Here is a 19,352-nt window from a genome sequence, read left to right on the forward strand (position 1 = left end):
AGACAAACAGAAAAAACATAAAGCTTGGAAAAGGAGCGAGGTGAATGAGTTTAAGTTTATAGAAGAAGACAAACAAATCGACGGTTTAGTTAATAAAAAAAGTTCACCCGTCAGTTCTCTTGATGAATTTTTTTTTTTAAAAGACTCGATATTTGTCACCATGTGTTCAACTAGAGTTAGCTTAAAGCTCATTTTCATCTGCAGTCCTTTTGGGAGTCAATGGAAAAAGTGTTAACAAATGTCACATTATCTCCCTGTCAGCAAAGGATACCATCAGATCATAACGTCCTCTCTTTGTCAAATTTGAAGTAGAATATCGCCCATAATAACCCGCTATTTCCACATAGTTCGTGCTCGCCGCGTTCCATAAGCCGCTCCTAATCTAGTCAATGCTTCTGTTTCCTCATCACACACCGCAGTCCATGTCCAGAGCCTGGCTGCGCTCTGCTGTTCAGAGCAAAACAGTGGCGCTGACAGAACGCAGCCCGCACAAACTATGCTAGCTCCCCATATTTGCACTTCACATATGACTTCATTTGACCAGTGCAACTGAGGTCATCGCAATGTAACAGCTATCTGTGACAGAAAGTGTCTTCTCCACTATTCAGTAAGCGCTCATAGCCGCAGCATCCGTAATAGTGTAGCTACAATTTCAGACAGATTCTTCTCTTATTTTTAGAGTTGTGCTCCCTGCAGAGAATTTAATATGCATCAACTAACTGTAGCTGGCTGGCAGTGAGAAAGTGGATCACAGTGGCAGCTTTAGAAGGTGAGAGTGGAGCCCTCTGTGGCCTGGGGAAAATCCTGCCCCTGCCTTTCATTGCAGGAGAGGGCAGCCGCACGTTAGCTTTGTGTGAAACCAGACCTGTCCAGCATTAAGCCAAGTGACGGCTAACTCTGGACTGTGAGAAGTTTCCTCTCTCTGTCAGCTTAGGCGCACGTTGCTGCTGACGAGGTGATCTGCTGATTATAGATTTGTCAACAGCTTGGTTGCTGAACAAACCCCTGGAGAGAGAATATGCCAGTGCATTGCCAAGTGGACTGCCAGTGGAAAAATGAATTTGTTTGTTAATATAGCTGTGGAAAGTCCTGAGAAGTAGAGCCAGCTCCCTGAGCGCCCACTGCCAAGCTGTGGCTTCTACTGTGAAAAATGATGCTGAGAAATTGCATGAGAGGCATTCTGATTAACATGTACAAACTTGTACCTCCAAAACAAAGAGAGCTGAGGACCAAAATAACAGTATGTGAGCAAGGGAGAGGCAGAGTGGGGGGAGGGCGGTTCGAAGAGTGGAAATAAGCTAGGGGTGCCATTTAATGAAGAAATAAAGGAAAAACGTTTTTTTTTTCCATATCCTGATAAGTGACAGAATGTAATGAGGAGGGAGCAGGCAGCCAACATGTGCACCGTAAACCTATCGCCCACATTTGAGGACATCAGATAAAGGTCTTGGCGGGTGCGGCTCCGGAAAGGCATACAGGGCAGAGTAAAGGAGTGTGTTGGTTTGGAACACCTGTTCCTCCATTGCCTCAGCCTCCCATTGAGGAGCATGGCAAAGGGAGCCAGCCTAGTCCTATTTATACATAACACTGGGTCCAGTTACAGCTGTGGCACCGGGCCAGGCTGTGGCAGATTGAAGCGGGTAAAAAAGAGCAACATGCAGGCGCTGAGCTGTCAGATGGATGGTAAAGAGAGGAGAGAGAGGGCCCAAATCAGATCACACTGGTGACTTTGGCTTGCCTCCTTCCCTCGCTCTTCTGGAAATGGGAAAGGAAAGACAAAGAAATAGGTACATAGAGGGGAAGACAAAGAAATAGAACATAAACAGAGAAAGAATGGGGAAGGAAAAAAGAAGCATGGTGGGGGCAGACAAGGTGCCGGGTGACTGTCAATTGTTTTTAAAAACAATGACTCACTATTTTCTACTCCCACAGAGCTTTGTTCGACCTTGGACTCAAGGCTGCAGGAAGAGAGGAGAGGAAAATGGAGAGACCACAGCAGAATGAGCATTGAGCACTGTTGGACAACTTAAGATTGGCAGGGTACCTGATAGCCGATTTCCACCATCAAAAGTTGGGAATGGTAGCAAAATAAGGGATCCGTTCTGCCCTACTTTTTTGGTGCCCTTCTGTTGGGGTGCCAAGGGTACGAATCTGACCCTAAAGGGTCCCTTGTTTACTGTGTCCCTGTTCTTCTTGAACGTTTAACTTCATCAAAAGCGAGTTACACTGTGTTGGGCTGCTTTGATGTCACACTATCACATAGCTGACGGGGCTATCTCCATCTGGCTTACCAAATAAGGGTACGGTTGGCTGTGGAAACGCAAGCAAGTTCAGGATTTACCACACCAAACTGTACCAAACTGTTGAACCAAATCGGACTGCTTGGTGGAAACAGGGCTTTAGATCCCACAAGTCAATGTCCACCAACACCAAATATCCATTGTGTGGTCTGAGAGGGAAACATCCATCTTTAACGTAGATTTATATGAGATACAATTGATGGGAATCTAGAGGTCCTTTCAGCTGCCCCTTTACCTTGAAACAAAAGTATTTCCCACGTAATATTAATGCATTTTATCTTGTAACTTTGCCTGCCGGTTTTATATCTCCCCTGTAGCCATGCATACTCGGCCACAAGAAACAAAACCCAAAAAGTGAATAACTTCAGTCCATATATAAAGCAATAAATTATAGAATTAAAGAGCGTTTTTACACCTAACCTGTTTGCTTCAGATAAAATGAACTTGAGTCCATTTGCGACCGTACTGAGTCCGCTTGAAAAGGTTGCTCCCGGTCCGCTTTTACAAACCCTGGGGCAGTTCATTTGGAGTAAGAACATGAAACCACCTAAATCTGACCAAACTGAGCCCTGTCTATTCATTTCACCTGAACATGTGTTACAGACCACAGGCATACCTGTAAAAGAATTTGTAAAAGAATTTGCTAGATGTACAGGACTGCCTTGAGAAGCGCCTTCAGTGACTCGAGTACATCAACATATTATTTTTGAGACATTTTGCCTGTATCCTTTGCCTACGGTGATGCCAAACTGAATTTTCCCTGCAAGAATTTCCGACCAATTAGAGAGCATTTTGCTCACGCAGCACACATGTTGGTCCACTTGACCTATTGAGGTCATTATACAACAATATAATATGAGTCCTGATTCGGACCATAGCAAACAAACTACAGGTGTAAAAACTACCCAAAATGAAAACTGCACCTGCACGTCTAAGAACCTGACATGTTTGCTTTGAATGACCTGCACTTTATATTCTTTTGCTGTAGTAGAAAAACAAAGTTTGAAACAAATATAATTATTTAGATCTATTTCGTTTTTTCCTCTTAATTCTATGACAATTTGCAACCAACATGTTCCTTGACAACAAAAATAATTGGACAGCTGGTAATACACAAGCCAAAAAAAATAAAAAATCTGAAAAATTTAGACCCCGCCTTACAAACAGCCAAACCAGGTGGTGTGCTCCAAACAAATAAAAAAGCATGCTGGGGGGAGCAGCATTCCTGACATAGTACAAGCATTTGGGAACAGACAGAGAACTATGAAACAGGAGCAGGTAATCAACTGAAGGCTGGTCTGTGCAAAATATATAGTGCAAGACAGACTGACAGACAACACACACACACACACACACACAGAGAATGCCACACTCACACAGAATGACTAATGCAAAAAACATCTGATGTTCCTTTTCATCTTCCCACGTTAGCGGGCAGAGCGTGCAGCGTCTTGGTGTGGTGAGCCTTGGCCTGAGAGGGAGGCAGCCGGGGCTCGGTTCCCCTGCTTGAACTGTAGCCACACGGCAGCAGCTGCAGGGCCCGGCCCCACCAACACACCGACCCACAAACCAGAGATCTACACGAGGCTGGACTGGCTATGCCTGCCTGATGGCTCTGGCTTTTTTGATTCTGTATGACTTTCAGAAGTGACTGTGAGGCTTCTTTTCCTATCCAAACCTGCTTCTTGCATTACCGAGGCTTGTATTGTAGTCAATCAGCATTGAGACTTAAGCAAAAGAAAAAATGCCATGTATTCAGATAACAGAGATTTCTAGTTACAACAGCACAACTTCCCAGGCTGTAGTTCATTGCTGCCAACACTTTCTTTTAGCACTCAGTGACCTGCAGCTACTGTAAAACAGCGTAGGGGGTTACTGGAGGTATTCCTGTCGGGTGAATTGACAAGTGATCTCTAACCAAGCATAGACAATCCTTTTTTTTTTGTTTTGTTTATTGCAGAAAGACTGCCAACTCAAAGTGGCGCAGTGGTTAGTGTGCGCGTCCCATGTATGGAGGCTGTAGTCCTCAACGCGGGCGGCCTGGGTTCGAATCCAACCTGTGGCTCCTTCCCCGCCTGTCAATCCCCACCCTCTATCCCTGATTTCCGTCTCTGTCCTATCTCTCCAATAAAGGCACAAAAGCCCAAAAATAAATCTTTAAACAAACAAAAAAAGTACAGTAAGTGCGTTACGTTCGGTCAAAGTCCAGATTTTGTGATTTTTGAGATTTCACACCGCTCTAATTTGAATGCACTTGTTCGAGAGCTTTCATCTGATCAATTCAAGTTTGGTATCAAATTAAAGTAGAAAGTAGATTCACATTTGTGCAAACCACGGGGTTTCACCATAGGGCATGGCTGGGGCGGGTTCTCATGCATGACATTTCTGTTGTCAACTGGTGGCGCTGTGACTAATCAAAATTCAATCATGAATGTGTTCAGGCTTAGCCTGGTATCTTACGTGACAAATGTGGTGATGATAGAACACTGCATGGGCCTTTGAGCTTGGAAACATAGTATGTCCAAGGTCTTAGGCTGGTCCACACCAATTTTGGGGGAGATATGACAAACCCTGTACGAATGGATAGTTCTAATTCAGAAGTGGTGACTTTCTGTTGTCAACAGGTGGCGCTGTAACTAAAAAAATTGTTTAATTATGGATGTGTTCAGGGCGGTTTCCGCGTCATGCATGACAAATTTAGTGATGATTGAACACTGCATGTCAGAGATATGTGATGTTGTATATGTGATGAGCCACTTCATCAGTTAGTACAGGCTGTTCTGTACCAAGTTGTCCATGCTCAGTCAACATATACGTTTTTTATTGTGTTCAGTCCTGTTCAGACATGCAACTTAATTCATGAGCTTTCATCTGTTAGTGTAAGGTTTAACAGTAGGATTAGGTACAATTTAATTTTCTTGTCTGAGAATAATTCTTTCAAACCTGCTGTAGTGCTTTACTCTATGCCAATGATTTAAAACGTTGAATATTAATTTCCATTGCAGCCCCTGTAAAAACACTGCCAATGAACCTATCGATAAAAATGAGATTCTGGATATATTAAAAAAAAAAAAAAAAAAGGCTCTAGACCAGTGTTTCTCAAATGGGGGTACGCGTACCCCTAGGGGTACTTGGGAGTACTGCAGGGGGAACGTGACAAATGTCGTTAAAAAAAAGTTGCATCACAAGTGGTGTGCGAAATAACGATCTTAGATCGTTAAGGATTTAAACGTGTTGAAAATCTGTCAAAACAGGGAGATTGTAGAACGGAGCTAATGTGTTCATTTTATCATGCTGCAGTTCATGCTCCTACACAGACGCGTCTCCCCCTCCCCTTCTGCTCGGCAGCAGAGCAGGATGCATCGCCCAAAAACGAAACTTAAGAGTTAGACCGTAAAAAGAACTCCATCCCGGTTCTATGCAATGCAACAGTTTGAGATATTTCCAAACCGACAGGATGCAATAAACAGTTATCTGAAGAGTTTGCCATGTTAAGGTTTGTTCTTCGGGCAGCGACATAACGAACGCTTAATGAGCCCGAGAGACGTTATCAGTCTGCTGAGAGTCAATTTTATTAAAGCCATTTCAACAGTTGATAGGAATTTGTCTTGTAATCCCTTTATTTAAACTGATGTTGCCGGTGTTTTCTATTCTCTCTTAGTTTTTAAAGTTATTAACAAACCTCTCCACTCGAAGCTCACCTGTTGTGATAACCGAAACGAGAATGAAACGGAGGGAGGCGATAATATCAGCAAGGTCTTCCATGCATTAGTATCTATGCATGCTGCTTCTCATCTCGTTCTGTGTGCAGCAGGCAGGTGAGAGTGAGTAACTATGGCGACTGTCTGTCCGACAATCAACGATGTCCCGCCCCCTCCGTGAATAAAACTCTTAATTCAGTAAAACTTGCTTTTGACCATGTGTCACAGAATAATCACATTTTGGATTATGTTTGAAGTGTACATGTTTTTAAATGAATGCATCACTGTATAAAAAGGTACCTGATAAACCCTAACATAGATTTAAAGACACAAAAGAGGACACAATACTAAATTATTAATTGAAAGTGGTGCATAAAAGCCTCCAATTGTACATACAAATTTGTCAGAATGCAGGGAAAGACATTTCTCGTGTAAAAAATGTTCGGGGGAGATGACCGGCCCCCCATACAAAGACAATTTTAAATAGACTAAACTTATAAGCACAGTATTTGTGCAATTAAAAACATTATACAGGGAAATAAGATTGGTTAAACTGGTTGGTAACTTGCAAAAATTTTCTTTGAGATCAGTATGGAAAAAAATCGAGATAAAATTGTGATCGTGATATGATGTTTTTTTTCCATATCGACCACCACTAATACATTTTTATGGGATTTACCTCCACGTATTCTGTTCCTCCCGAAGCACTGTTTGTCTTTTGCGGGATGATATAAGCCAACAGTTTTGTGAAGACCACATACATTTGTTTAATAATGTTCTTTTTTCCTGAAAAATGTCTTTGGCTGGATAAGGGGGTACTTGGCTGAGAAAAATTCTGAAAGGGGGTAAACAAGCCCAAAACGTTTGAGAACCCCTGCTCTAGAGTGACAGTGTAATTGACTGATTCAGTACAAATTTGAACTGATATGCACTAAATGGTTTCAGAATGTTAACAGAAACAGACTTTGTGGATTTGTTACAACTTGTATCACTGTCAGTGATTCAATAATGGCTGTTTATTCATAAAAAACAAAACTGACCCCCTTAACACTGAAGCAAAAGATAAAAAAAAGAAAAAACAATAACATAAAATACTCTAATTAAATTGCATGTCATTTTTAATTAAACAATTCTATTTAGCGCTCTCTTATTAGGTGTCATGACTACAGCGGGTGAAATGGCACAGAGGGGTACAAAACAATGAAAGGGGGCACAACATAATTAGAAGATGCTTTGTATGCTCTTTCTGTCAAAAGTGGTTCTCTTATTATTTAGCCCATCTGTTACAAACATGTTGCCCGTCCGGGTTTTCAGTAGCTCACCAAGAGGTTCCCAGACTGTCCGAAAGACAAACAACAAATACCTAAATAAACGCCTCTTCCTACTTCATGCCCCACCCCCTTCACTGCAAAATAATTGTATAGGTATATAAGCTGTCAATAAAACAGGTGAGGTGATGCTTGTATAATGTTTGTCAACACTTACATGTTGCCAATCATATGTAGCAATGTAGCGGCACCAACCATCCACAGGTCCAGTCAGTGAGGCTGTATGCTAGCTGAGCTGAAGTGAGGCGATCAGTGCTATTAGCGAGCCTGTTTGGCTAGATTTATGATGGACAATGAAAGTAGCCATGCCAAGAAAAACACTATTTTCAAACGGAGTGCAAAATAGCGGGGTTTTTTTTATTATAAATGTAGAGAACAAGTGTGTGTGCCTCATCTGAGATAGCAGTGCTTCAGTCTGCAAAAGAAGCAGCCTGGAGCGCCACTTCCCTGAGGTCCACGATAACTGTGTACTTGACTTCCCTGGGGGCGGCATGTTAACGAACTGAAATGGTGAACGGGCTGAAATTCACACTTATAACAGTAATCTCTGTTCACACTATTGCAAATAAGACAAGCACAGCAATGTGGGCATTATTTTAGGTTGCACAAATTCTGAACAAAGCACAAGAAGCTATTCACCAGCGGTGGCGGCGCAATGGTGAAGGAAGTGATACACGGTTCAGGGGGCATAAAAGTAAGACTGAATTGACATCTGCTATTGCTGACATGCAGCTTGGTGCTAACACAGTGATATGGAGGGTGTCTGACCTTTCTGCAGATGCAATGGGGCAGCAGGAGAAAGACATGACAAGGTGAATGTGGTTTTCAATTCAATGTGGTGAGTCTGTGAGCTCAAGTGAACCTATGTTGGCTGTGTTTGTTCGGCTGCTGTTGGTGTGGTCTTTTATTTGGCTTTCCGTACTTTTATGACATGAATCTGATGAAACCTGAATTCAGTAAAAGGCGGGACATATGAAAATGTCAATGACTCTACAAGACTGAACTTAAGTGGGTACACTCAGGCATACACCTCTATTCTGGACTCAATGCAGTACCAGTCATCTCTAACTAACTAACTAACTTTAGAAAGAGTGAATGTACTTTTGTACATGAGTACCAATAAATGGTTGAAAGGTTTTGATAATAAAGACGTTGTGATATATTGATATGAAGACACAGAAAAGTTGAAGAAAATAAGTTAAGAAATAGCAGTGTTTTCCTGGACCTCAATGTGAAGTATGTGAACTTAACACATTCAAATTTTAAACATGAATACTACGTACTTTCTACAGAGTAATGATGTTACTTTAACGTGTTCTTATTGAAAATGTGATCTTTGGGTATCGAACTGTGATGTGTCTACATTTGCAGAATTTGTTTTGATACATGATGTGAATAAACACAAGCTATGTGATGAAAGTAGCTCTCTGCCACTTTCAGTTTTTCAAAGTAGCTCTCCAATGAAAAAGGTTTGAGACCCCTGAACTAGACTAATGTTGGTGAGGATGCAGAGTGCATAAAGCATATGCTGTTAAAGTAGATAAAGCATAAAAATAAAGGAGAATACAGCTAATAAAGGGTTTGACACTCAAAGCGTTCCCATTGGAGATTAGTTTGAGTGAGAATGAGAGATGGTCATGTAACCTGATGCAGTGTGTGTAATTGTGAAAATTTTCAATTACAAAGAAGTTCCCAAAATTCTTTGTTTTTGCTGTCAATTATAGTTAAAGAATGAAAATCGGTATCTGACAAATATCACCAAGCATGTTAGAGGTTTACAGTACACTACAGCACAGGCAAAGTCAAAATTACAATAGTGTCACAAAGTCTATATAAAGACATTCCATTTTCTGCCATCAAGCATAAATAAAAATACAAATGGCATTAATGCAGAGAGGCTAGAGGTTTATTTAGACAGGGGAGTTGAGGAAAGCACTCTAGTCTACTGCCAGCACAGCTAGTGCTGTCACCATAGTAACCCACCTCAAACTAGATCATCAGGACAAAAACAGCCCCCCCCCCCAATCATCACACACCAAATACACACACCATTACATTACACATACAAGCATGAGTACTTGTAAAAGGAAAAACAGACACAGCAACACGGCAGAGTCAGACATGTCCATGTGACCGGCTGCTGTTGTTCACTTCCTGCAGGTGTATGTGTGTTAAGCATCACTTAGACCCAGCTGGAGTGAGCAGGCTTAATAAAAGAGGAGAAAACAAAACAAAAAACAGGGGGGGGGAAACAGAGAGAGTTTTCAAATGGATGGATTTTGCACTATTAAACGGTTTGAAAGACGATGCTTTCCCAACGCACAGAGAGTATTAGCAGGTGTGTGTGTTTGTGTGCTATGTAAGAGACAGATCTGCAGCCTGTACGCATCTGCAGTGTGAAAGAAAAACAAATCTGTGGTTTAGTGCGAACCCTCTTACCCCTGAACATAAGGGGGGGGAGCTCACACAACCATGGAGTAAAAACGCATGGACACCAGAGGGGGAGATGGAGTTGAAGTACGGTACCCATTCACTCGACTATATTTCTCTAATATCCAGGCATATCTCTAATAGAATGCAGAGGAAACAACTAAGTGAGAGGGAAACATGAGTTATCATTCATTGGCAGAAGGACTCATTGATTTGATGCTGATTAGTGTCTTTCGGTCATAACTTGAGAATATGAATGAATGTGAAGTTGAAGTCTGATTTTCATCTATTTTTTTCAGGAAAATTAGGAAAACGTGATAAATCAATACTTTATTGAAGAAAAATACTTTGTTGAAGAAAAAGGTGCCTTATTTTAACACAACTGCAAGCTTTTTCAAAGCAACAACATGCAGTGATTGATCAAAAATGTCAGCAGTAGCCATATCCTGCACATTCACAACGTGCAAACTTTTTTGACATACTGTTTCAAACAATTTTCATTATACATTTCTACATGACATATTCACAACCAGTTATTCCTTAAATTTCAAGCTTAAATATATTTCTATCCTCAATAACAGTTATCAATGCTATGAGTGTGTGTGTGTGTGTGTGTGTATGTCATTAACTGCTTGGAGAATGATCTGGCACTGTGTCAAATGGTTACTTCTCAGTCATATGACAGTCCTCAAAATAAATTTAACCCATCAGGCTCAGTTACACGGCTACTCAAACCCGACATATACACTCCACACGCACATGCATACACTTGCACGCACACACACACAAATATCCCATTGCACTTACACACTTAGACACATGATAGAGATACAAAAGGGTTGTCATTTGCAAAAAGATAGCTATGCAAATAACTGGACATCCTAAGACTTTCAGATTAATTGTTAAAACAACAAACCCAAATTTGATTGGTTTTTGTTTAAGATAAAAATTTTCATGGAAAAGGAATAGTTATTTCTCAATAGAATAAAAATCAAATAAAGATATTTGATGAGAAGGTAGAATGAAACTAATTTCAAAGAACATAGCTGGGAGATTTAAACCATCCAGTTTCCCCTTTCTTAAGAATCTAATGAATTTCAGACAAATGTTGCAGCTTTTCTCATTGTTTAAAAATTCAAGAGGAGCTTTTACAAGCAGAAGTAAAAAGTTGCAAGACCAATCCCCCACATGGTTGAGCTGTTTGAAACTCTTGAATCTATTCCACAGCCCTGTTACATTGTACACAGGAAGCTGTTTCTTCACATCTCCATGTATGACACAAACGTACACATTTATGTCCGTGATGTCAGAGAGCAGGGTTAACACAGAAAGGCCACTCTTAAAACAATGCGAGGATCAATGTCTGGCAGAGTTGGGCATGTTAACTGCTCAAAGTGTGACCTTCAAATTATGGCATGGTGTGTAACCACAAGAGCTCAGATACAGATTCCCATGATGTGACATAAACCACTTAACTCCAGCTCTCCTCTCTCACACTTTTGTAGAAACATCTGGAAACGCTGTTAAAATGTTTTCTGCTTACATAAAAAGTCTGCAGTCTGCTGAAATGCCTAAACAACAGAAACACATTTGAATGTCTTGTGCTGGTCAAGAGCCAGCCAATCAAGGCAGACTTTTTTTTTTTTTTTCAAGTTAAGTCCTTTTCACCTTTTTTCAATGGCTGTTTCCTATACTAAGGTATAAAATAATTCATACTTAGGTCTTTTTCCCAAAACATTGCACTTTTTAGTCAGCTTGTTCAACCTCTTCAGGTTTAGAGAGCAACTATGCCAGGGAAAGAACTCAGGATTAACAGGAATGCCAGACTGCTGCAAATGAAAGGACAGAATAAAGACAAATAGCTGGGCCTAAGCTAGACCTAAATGTCTGGTCCTGCCTGCAAAAGTCTCCAAAAAGATCCCTTTGCTGATCCGTGCAATGCAGTGTAGGCTTAACTTGGATTTTCCTGTGTGAAGTCACCAAATGTTAAAATAGGTCAGATCCAAACAGCAACAAGGACTATCAAATCAGATTGTTGCAGCATAGCATAACAGCGCTCTCTGTGTGTTTGTCTTTGAGTGTGTGTGTGTGTGTGTGTGTGTGTGTGTGTGTGTGTGTGTGTGTGTGTGATCCCTGCACCCCATCTATCCCCTCCCAACTCAACTACGTTTGTGTACAGTGAGCAGACATTTACATAAACAGTTCTCTATCTAGGAATGGGAGTCAGAGCGGAGGGCATTGACCTAGCTCAGCATTAAAAACATATCCCTGTTCATCACAGAACTGTAAAAACTGATGGACATACTTTGCTGAATAATGTGTAAAAAAAAATGACACCCAATCACCATATCAACAAAAGAGTTAAGAAGAACCTACCAGTTACCAATTCAATTGAGTACCTCAATTTTTACAATGCCTCAAGGCAAATATAATCTGGACTAGTATACAGGGCTCTGTAGCAAGGCATTAAATACTTTGTAATTGAAATTCACATCGACTTATTTATATACGGCTGTTTAAATTCAGCAGATCATGAGTGTCTGTCTGTGTTTCTCTGTCCTGATCAACATCTCTCTACTGTGCTCTTGTGTTCCTACCAAGAGTGAGTTTTTCTTCTTTGATACAATCACACATTTCCTTCATGCTTCCTCTCAGACGCAGTGCAATGATATACATTTTGACTGATCCTAAAGAAGTTACAGCTCCTTCCTTTTCTCATACCATATTCTGTTTAAAGATATTTCTCTGAGCATTTAAGATACTCAGACAGCTTCGCTGCTATTTTAATTGACACACGTGTTTAAAGCAAGCTGCTCTAAAAGGGCAAAAGACACTATGGCTGATGTTGACCAATACTTTCATTTCGTACAACACATAGATTATTATTCTGTTTAAGAAAGTCCCCTCTTTGTAATGATCTGTATGGATTATCATTGGTGTATATTTATAATGCAGGAAGGGAGATAGATCGTCAGTGGGTGAGCTAACAGGCTAAAGAGAGCAGCCAGCACACAGGGCGGTCAGTTGATAAGTGTGTCTCAATAGAAACAGTTAGTGCTTGTCATAGAATATATGGCTGATCAGAGTAGACTGGAACATTCAGCATTATCTTGCACTTTTTTTGTTTTTAAGGACATACATCAGTTTCAAAAGGAAACGTTTTTACAACTGCGAAATAAGACGCGAACCCTCTCAGCAGAAGCAGCATCAGTCACTGTGGATGACATCGATGAAGGAAGGATTGTAATCCTTCAGAAGTTATCCGACTTTTACCTGATTAAGTCCCTGTCCTGCACTTGTTTGTATTTTGTTTGTTGCTCCTGATTGTATTTTCTGCTGTTTTCTCACATCAGATCACCCCAACGTCACGCGGAAAATTCACTAGGGGGCTGGCAGAAATACTTCGGTTAAAGTCAGAGTGTTCACACATGCAGCTCACCCCAAAATCTTCAAGAACTTATTAGCAGTTTTGTACAAATATGAAAGCACCATGGTAGAGCTAATGAAACGATTTGGCTGTTTTGACCACTTTATTTCTTCAAACTTGGATTGAATCACTTCAGACCTGAATCTTTGAGAGCTCCAGGGCTAACTGCTCCCTCACATTTCAAACTAAATATGGCCACTCAGTCTCCGAAAAAACAACAAACACAACATCAGCAATAATTTGTAAGCGTTTCAAAAACATTACTTTTTTATTTCCTCTTCCACATCAAACTTGTGGTTTGCTAGCTTTGACATGTTTACAATGTTTACCTTGATGTCATTTTGTGATGCAATTAAGATTAGTGGAAATTAAACTGTTCCAAGTGGCTCCAAATGATGCTGACCGAGACACTCAGCTGAAATTAAAGTTCAATTAAATGTGCAGAGTAAATGTGCAGAGTTGCCTGAATCCCTCCATTATCAGATTTAGAATCAATTCCATAAGAACTGATAGTGTCAAAGCCTGACATAATTCTCTATCTTAAAAATAAATAAAAAATGTTGAAATTGTACTGAAGTGTCAGTTGAAAGCAGCCTAAACTGATTAAACAAGCAATCAAGGGACATGTATCTATCTATTTGTCAGACAATACAACTGAATTGTGTAGTCTAAGGGTTTTCATCTTTGGTTTGTATTGTTACTTGCAGACACACAGAAACATTGCACATAAAATGAAAAAGCTAAGAGAAAGGGATGCATGGAAAGATCAGTGCAGAAGAGGAAGCATTCAGGAAAGGCACCGTAACAGTACATATTGCCTTCTTGGCCAACACTGGAAAAGTAGCACACAGCTGCTGGAGCCTTAGTTCATGACCGCCATTGTCTTCTGAGCTTGTGAACATGGACTACCCAAACTTACAATGGCAATCTGCAATAAGCACTGTTGGTGCATTGTGAAACCCACCGTTCTGCAATTAACTTAGTAAACATAGAGTAAAGGCTGCTTAGATAAAAATGTATCCGAGCAATGGACAGAATAACTATTATTGAAGTATTTATGTACCAGTCAACGTCAGAACAGCCACAGGAAATTGCTTTGACCTCATTGTGATGTACACCATATGCCTCAAACGGTGAGTAGAATCTATGAAATCTTGATTTTGTCTATAAGAAGTTGTGTTGTGTCTTAAGTTCGAAACAAGCTTAAGCTTCGCCTTAAGCTCATTCATTTATTTTTTAAGACTCATGATCATTCTTTAGCTCTTGCTGATTTCATTAAAACACCAAACATCAGGCAATTGGTACATTTCATAAACTGGGGTCAGTTGGTCAAGGGGGCCACTCAGGGCAAACAGCCTACAGCTAAAAAGCAACCCTCTCTCTTATGGGCCTGCTATCTTAGTACACACTGTTCTCATGCATGACCACCTCCTCCGGACACAAACATGCACACACACTCACACGGAAAACATACATTGCCCGGAAGTGGGCAGGTCACGAGCTGAGAGATGAGATCCTGCAGACAGCACAGGGTGGCTGGGGTGCATACTGAAATACTTGTACACACACACACACACACACACAGGCACCTACATGGTGGGCCACTTCAAACACATTCCACAGCATGCATAGCATTGTCGGGAAATGTCACCGTGCACTTCACTAAAGAGAGCCTGAGTATCTAAGAGGACAAACAAACTCACACAGTTCTACTTCTGAGTTTTACTGACCAACATATATCTCCATCAGAAAAGTTCAAAATGCACTTTTTATTCTTAAATATAGGACATAGCCTCAGTCATGGTAGTATATATGTAAGTGTAAAGCATATATAACAACACATGCAAACACACATGCACACTACCCTTTCCAACAGATCTGTGCTTACAAGCCTGAGAGGAACACGACGGGGGCAAGGCGCCCAGTTGCACAACTTGTTTTGCGCGAGTTTAGATCGGGAGACTGCTTACCGGTTACTTCAGAAAAACGTTTGCTGAATACTATGACAAATAGACCAATCAAAATCAACTAACAACCTGTAAAGCAGCTTTATCACATTCACATTCTCTATGCAGTCAGCAGAACACAGCCACAGTGTGGTCTATTCATCAATACAGCTTCCTCTTTTCCATGACTGAGGTGGAGATGTCAGGCTGAGTGTGGATTCTGAATTAAATAGTCTAAGTATTTTGGTTGTTGTTGCCCCCCCCCACCCCCACCCTTACTCTGAGGCATACACATCTCAAGAGTGCCAAATATGGTCATTTCCCAGAGAATAGAGTAAATCAGGAACCAGAAACAGCCAATGACATGTACCCCACTCCCTAAGAGAGAGAGGGAGAGGAAGAGAAAGAAAAAAAAAAGAGAAAGGAGGGGTACCAGCAGCCCTTTCTCATAAGACCCCCTTTCATGGGCCTCTGTTCTGTCTGCATACATGACCTGTGTAAAGTAGCGAGAACATTTCCTTTGAACATGGCCACTTGGAACAATTTATATACTCAAAGTTGATTTTCCAGAACTTTACTAATAGAGAAACAGTCAACACTATATTAATAATAGTTTCATTTGGTTGATTTATAATCCTTAACCAATATTTTGAACAAAAACACTAGATTGAAACACTTTGTGGACTTCAACATCTAATAAGCACCTCATGCAAATCACCATAAAAAATTGATTGATCGACAACAGAAGAAGAAATATAGGCGAAATGTTAAACCACTTATAAACAAGTCAAATCATTATTTATTATAGACTTTTCATTCAAGACTCTCTATTAAGAATGAATGGTTTCCATTGAGACTTTCATTCATTCAAATCAAGATAACACTTATAGTAACTTATGATTGTCACATGGTCAACTGGGGTGATCTATTTTAAGTAACTAAGTCAGCTTTCCTCCTACATTTAACTATTCATACTGTCAAATTCCATGGTAACAAAAGTGAATGCAAGAATTCTGACTTAAAACTTTAATATAAAATTAGATACTTTACGACTAGAAAGTATTTTAGTAGTCCCATAAAGATTAATATCAAATGTATCTTCATAAGAGATCTTTCAGGGTCAGAATGTGGTAGTGCTTAGCTGTCAGAAAAAATAAAGTTTATTTTATTGTATGATTACTTGAATGCAACAGAAGCCTGAATAACCTCATCTATAGAAAACAACATACTGCCTTTTCATTGATCACTGCTGTAAAGACGAGGCCATTGAGTGGTTTAAAGGGGGATCTCTATCGACTGCTCTCTGTATGTCCACAAACTGCTTAGATTATTTAGATTTTTAAAACAACATCAGATTCCATTTATTTATAAAAAAAAAATTATAAAAATAAATAAAACACCATGCAGGGTAGGCATGTTCCGGGGAGGAAGACGCCCACACTTTGGTCCGATCTTGAGCTAAATGCAATGTAGGCTAATCCAACACCTATAGAGAGACTTCTAAGCGTCGGCGGCTAATTTGTTTACGTTCCTGCTGCAGCAGCACCCTACGTGCGCGCGCGTGAGTATTGTTTGTGGTGGGTGTGTGTGTGTGTGTGTGTGTGTGTGTGTGTGTGTCGCAATGAGAGGCCTATAGCCGCTCACACAGGGCCAATCCTGCTACTCCCAGTTTAGACTCGCTGCAGCAGACCACACTCGTCCAGTTACAGCGACTAATCTGGCCGTGAGGCTGGTTCTTCCGACACAGGCCGCTAAAATATGTACCTTTAGGAGTCATCGCGAGGGGGCGTAGAAATTACACGACAACGTCACTAAGGAATATCAATTATATGCGCGCGGCCACGTAAAGCATTCACAAGACGAATGAAATGAGTCCCTTCATTAGACCCTAAATGAAATATCACCCATGCGCATGAGCAAGGGATACGGTCCCGTGACTAAAATTGTAAATTTTAAATGTATCAAATAAAAACAAAAAAAAACTATATCGACAGCTCTATTACCCCAATAATATCCACCTGAGTATAAAAATTAAGCCTAACTTTTTCTAACCCTAACCCTTTTACATGTTTTCTGTTTAATCATTAATAACACAAAAATAATATTATCGTAATAACTGTTTTTTAATGTTGTTGTTTTTTTAAACTGTCAACTCATTCCACTTTAATGCTTAGACAATACACAGGCTACACTTAAGTGTTGTGTTAATGAGATGTAAACAAACAAACAAATAAATAAATAATTGTTGTTTTTAAATAAAGTGTGTTTGCTGGAGCTATGTGAGGTCATCTGAACCATGAAAAATATACAGAAACATCGCAAAACAACTTGGAAAAAATGAAATACTTACTTTCTCCGTTTATAAGTCCACACTGGCACACAATGCAGGTGCAGATGATAAAAAATACAATTTGTGCTCGCAGCTTTATCGTCCACCGTCTCATTTTGAGTTGAGGGTAAGTTGTGCTCTCCTCTTGAAGGTTCCCAGTTCAATTCAAACTGTTTATTTCGGAAAGGCGTTTGGATATCAAAAGGTGTTAAAAGAAAATGTTTAAAAAATTGCCTCCCGTGATTCGGGAGGAGTTGGTAAAAAAATGTATGAGTATCCTCCCAGCCAAGTTTGTGATGTAGCCTATGTGAGCCCTGGAAAAAATGCAGACCACTAAATAACGTGATCTTGGGTTCTGGCAACACATGTGCGAGTGAAGATCTTCATTTTCCATAAGTGAAGGCGACAGTCCACGTTCATCTGTTTAATTTTGGTGCTCCGCTGAATCAAGAGGGAAATAACAGTGTAATTATACATGTCCCACACGCATGGGGCTAGTGTGGAGGTCCATTGGCCCCGGGCTCATTTCTATGTAATGCGCCGATTCAACGAGGGGATAATCGCTTTAAAACAATTGCTAATAAGTATTTTTCTTGTGAACTGCGTTAAAAACAATTTCCTCCCGCAGACAGACGCTGAAGTTATAATGGATATCGCGTAGTGTAGAGCCAATAAGGGGGTTGGCAGGGTTTGCGCTTTCCCCTTTGAAGTCCACAGGTCTTCATAAATCCCCCGAGTTTTGGTGGTATCTCCTCAGAAGCTCGCCCTTTTTAAGATAGATGGGGGGCACATCCCAGGAAACTCCTCCGAAGCAGCTACGTGCAGGAAAAACGTGCGGCGACACACAAGCTTTCCCTCTACTACGACCTTCCTCTGAACTCCTTCACCCCCGTTGACCACCACGCCGCAAACGAATGAACGCTCGTAAAACGACGAAAAACGGGAGAAAGAAAACAAAAGAAGGGGGAAAACTTGGCAGGTGAACTCCGCTTCTTGACCCATCCAAGGTGAGAGGAAAACGACAAAAAAACAACAACAAGCGGCTCCGTTGAAACCCCGCACGTTTTGCTTTGAAGTGAGGAAACTCTCCACCACGCCGCCCGTTTCTTTTTCTCAGATTAACGTTAGCCGATGGGGGAAAAAACAGCTAACGTTAGCTAGCTAATCCAAAACAACGAGGTTCCCAATGTCGGCAGTAGTGTCAAAACATAAAAGATAACAACCACACGCATACAGAAAGTCAGTATTCCGTCTTCTCTGGTCAAAAAAATAGGTAAACGAACAAAATGAGCCTAAAAAGACGGGTCAAGTGTGTAAAACTTGGATTCCCGTTCCGTTTAGCTCTCCCTCAGGTTCCCCCTCTTTCCGTCTCTCCTTTCTGCTAGTCTCTCCAGTAAACAAGTCCGCCAGTCACCTCAGCTGGAGCGATTGTGGACTGCTGGAAAACCCGGAGCGGATCACGGTTTACCACACAGAGCTGGCTGAGTCCGGATCCGGACTGTCTGATTTGGTGTTAGAACACCGGTGCTCTTTGTCGGGCAGGGGGAGTCGAATACACATCAACACCTCCTAAAAGCTGGTGGACATAAATGTTATGCTTTTCGATAGATGTGTCAATAATAACTGATATGTCGAGCAGATGGTCCCCCTTAGTTTGTGTAATTTGTGTCGTGTATTAAAAAGGAATATTCACCTGTTCATTTTTTTTTCTCATTTTACTGTTGAACTCCATGCCCTGTTACATGTAGCCTGATGCATTTGTGGAACCAAAGAAATATAGGCTTATATTTTATTTTAATTGTCTTAACATGACAATGAAAACGTGTGTCATTGGAAATACGTCCAAACCCATCCACTTATCCTATTCATGTCAAAGAATAACGTATTCTCT

General features: G+C 40.7%; 1 protein-coding gene across 1 annotated transcript in view; it reads right to left on the reverse strand.

The window, feature by feature from the left end:
• insrb (insulin receptor b) overlaps positions 1-19,115 on the reverse strand; it is an 80,063-nt gene extending 60,948 nt beyond the window's left edge. The window contains exon 1 of the mRNA XM_065955874.1: positions 17,483-19,115. Within this exon, the coding sequence (XP_065811946.1) occupies positions 17,483-17,576 (94 nt within the window). The 5' untranslated portion in view covers positions 17,577-19,115. The remainder of the gene's footprint in view (positions 1-17,482) is intronic.
• Positions 19,116-19,352: the final 237 nt, after the last annotated feature.

This window comes from Labrus bergylta, chromosome 6 (genome assembly GCF_963930695.1).
Source record: "Labrus bergylta chromosome 6, fLabBer1.1, whole genome shotgun sequence".
Taxonomy (NCBI): domain Eukaryota; kingdom Metazoa; phylum Chordata; class Actinopteri; order Labriformes; family Labridae; genus Labrus; species Labrus bergylta.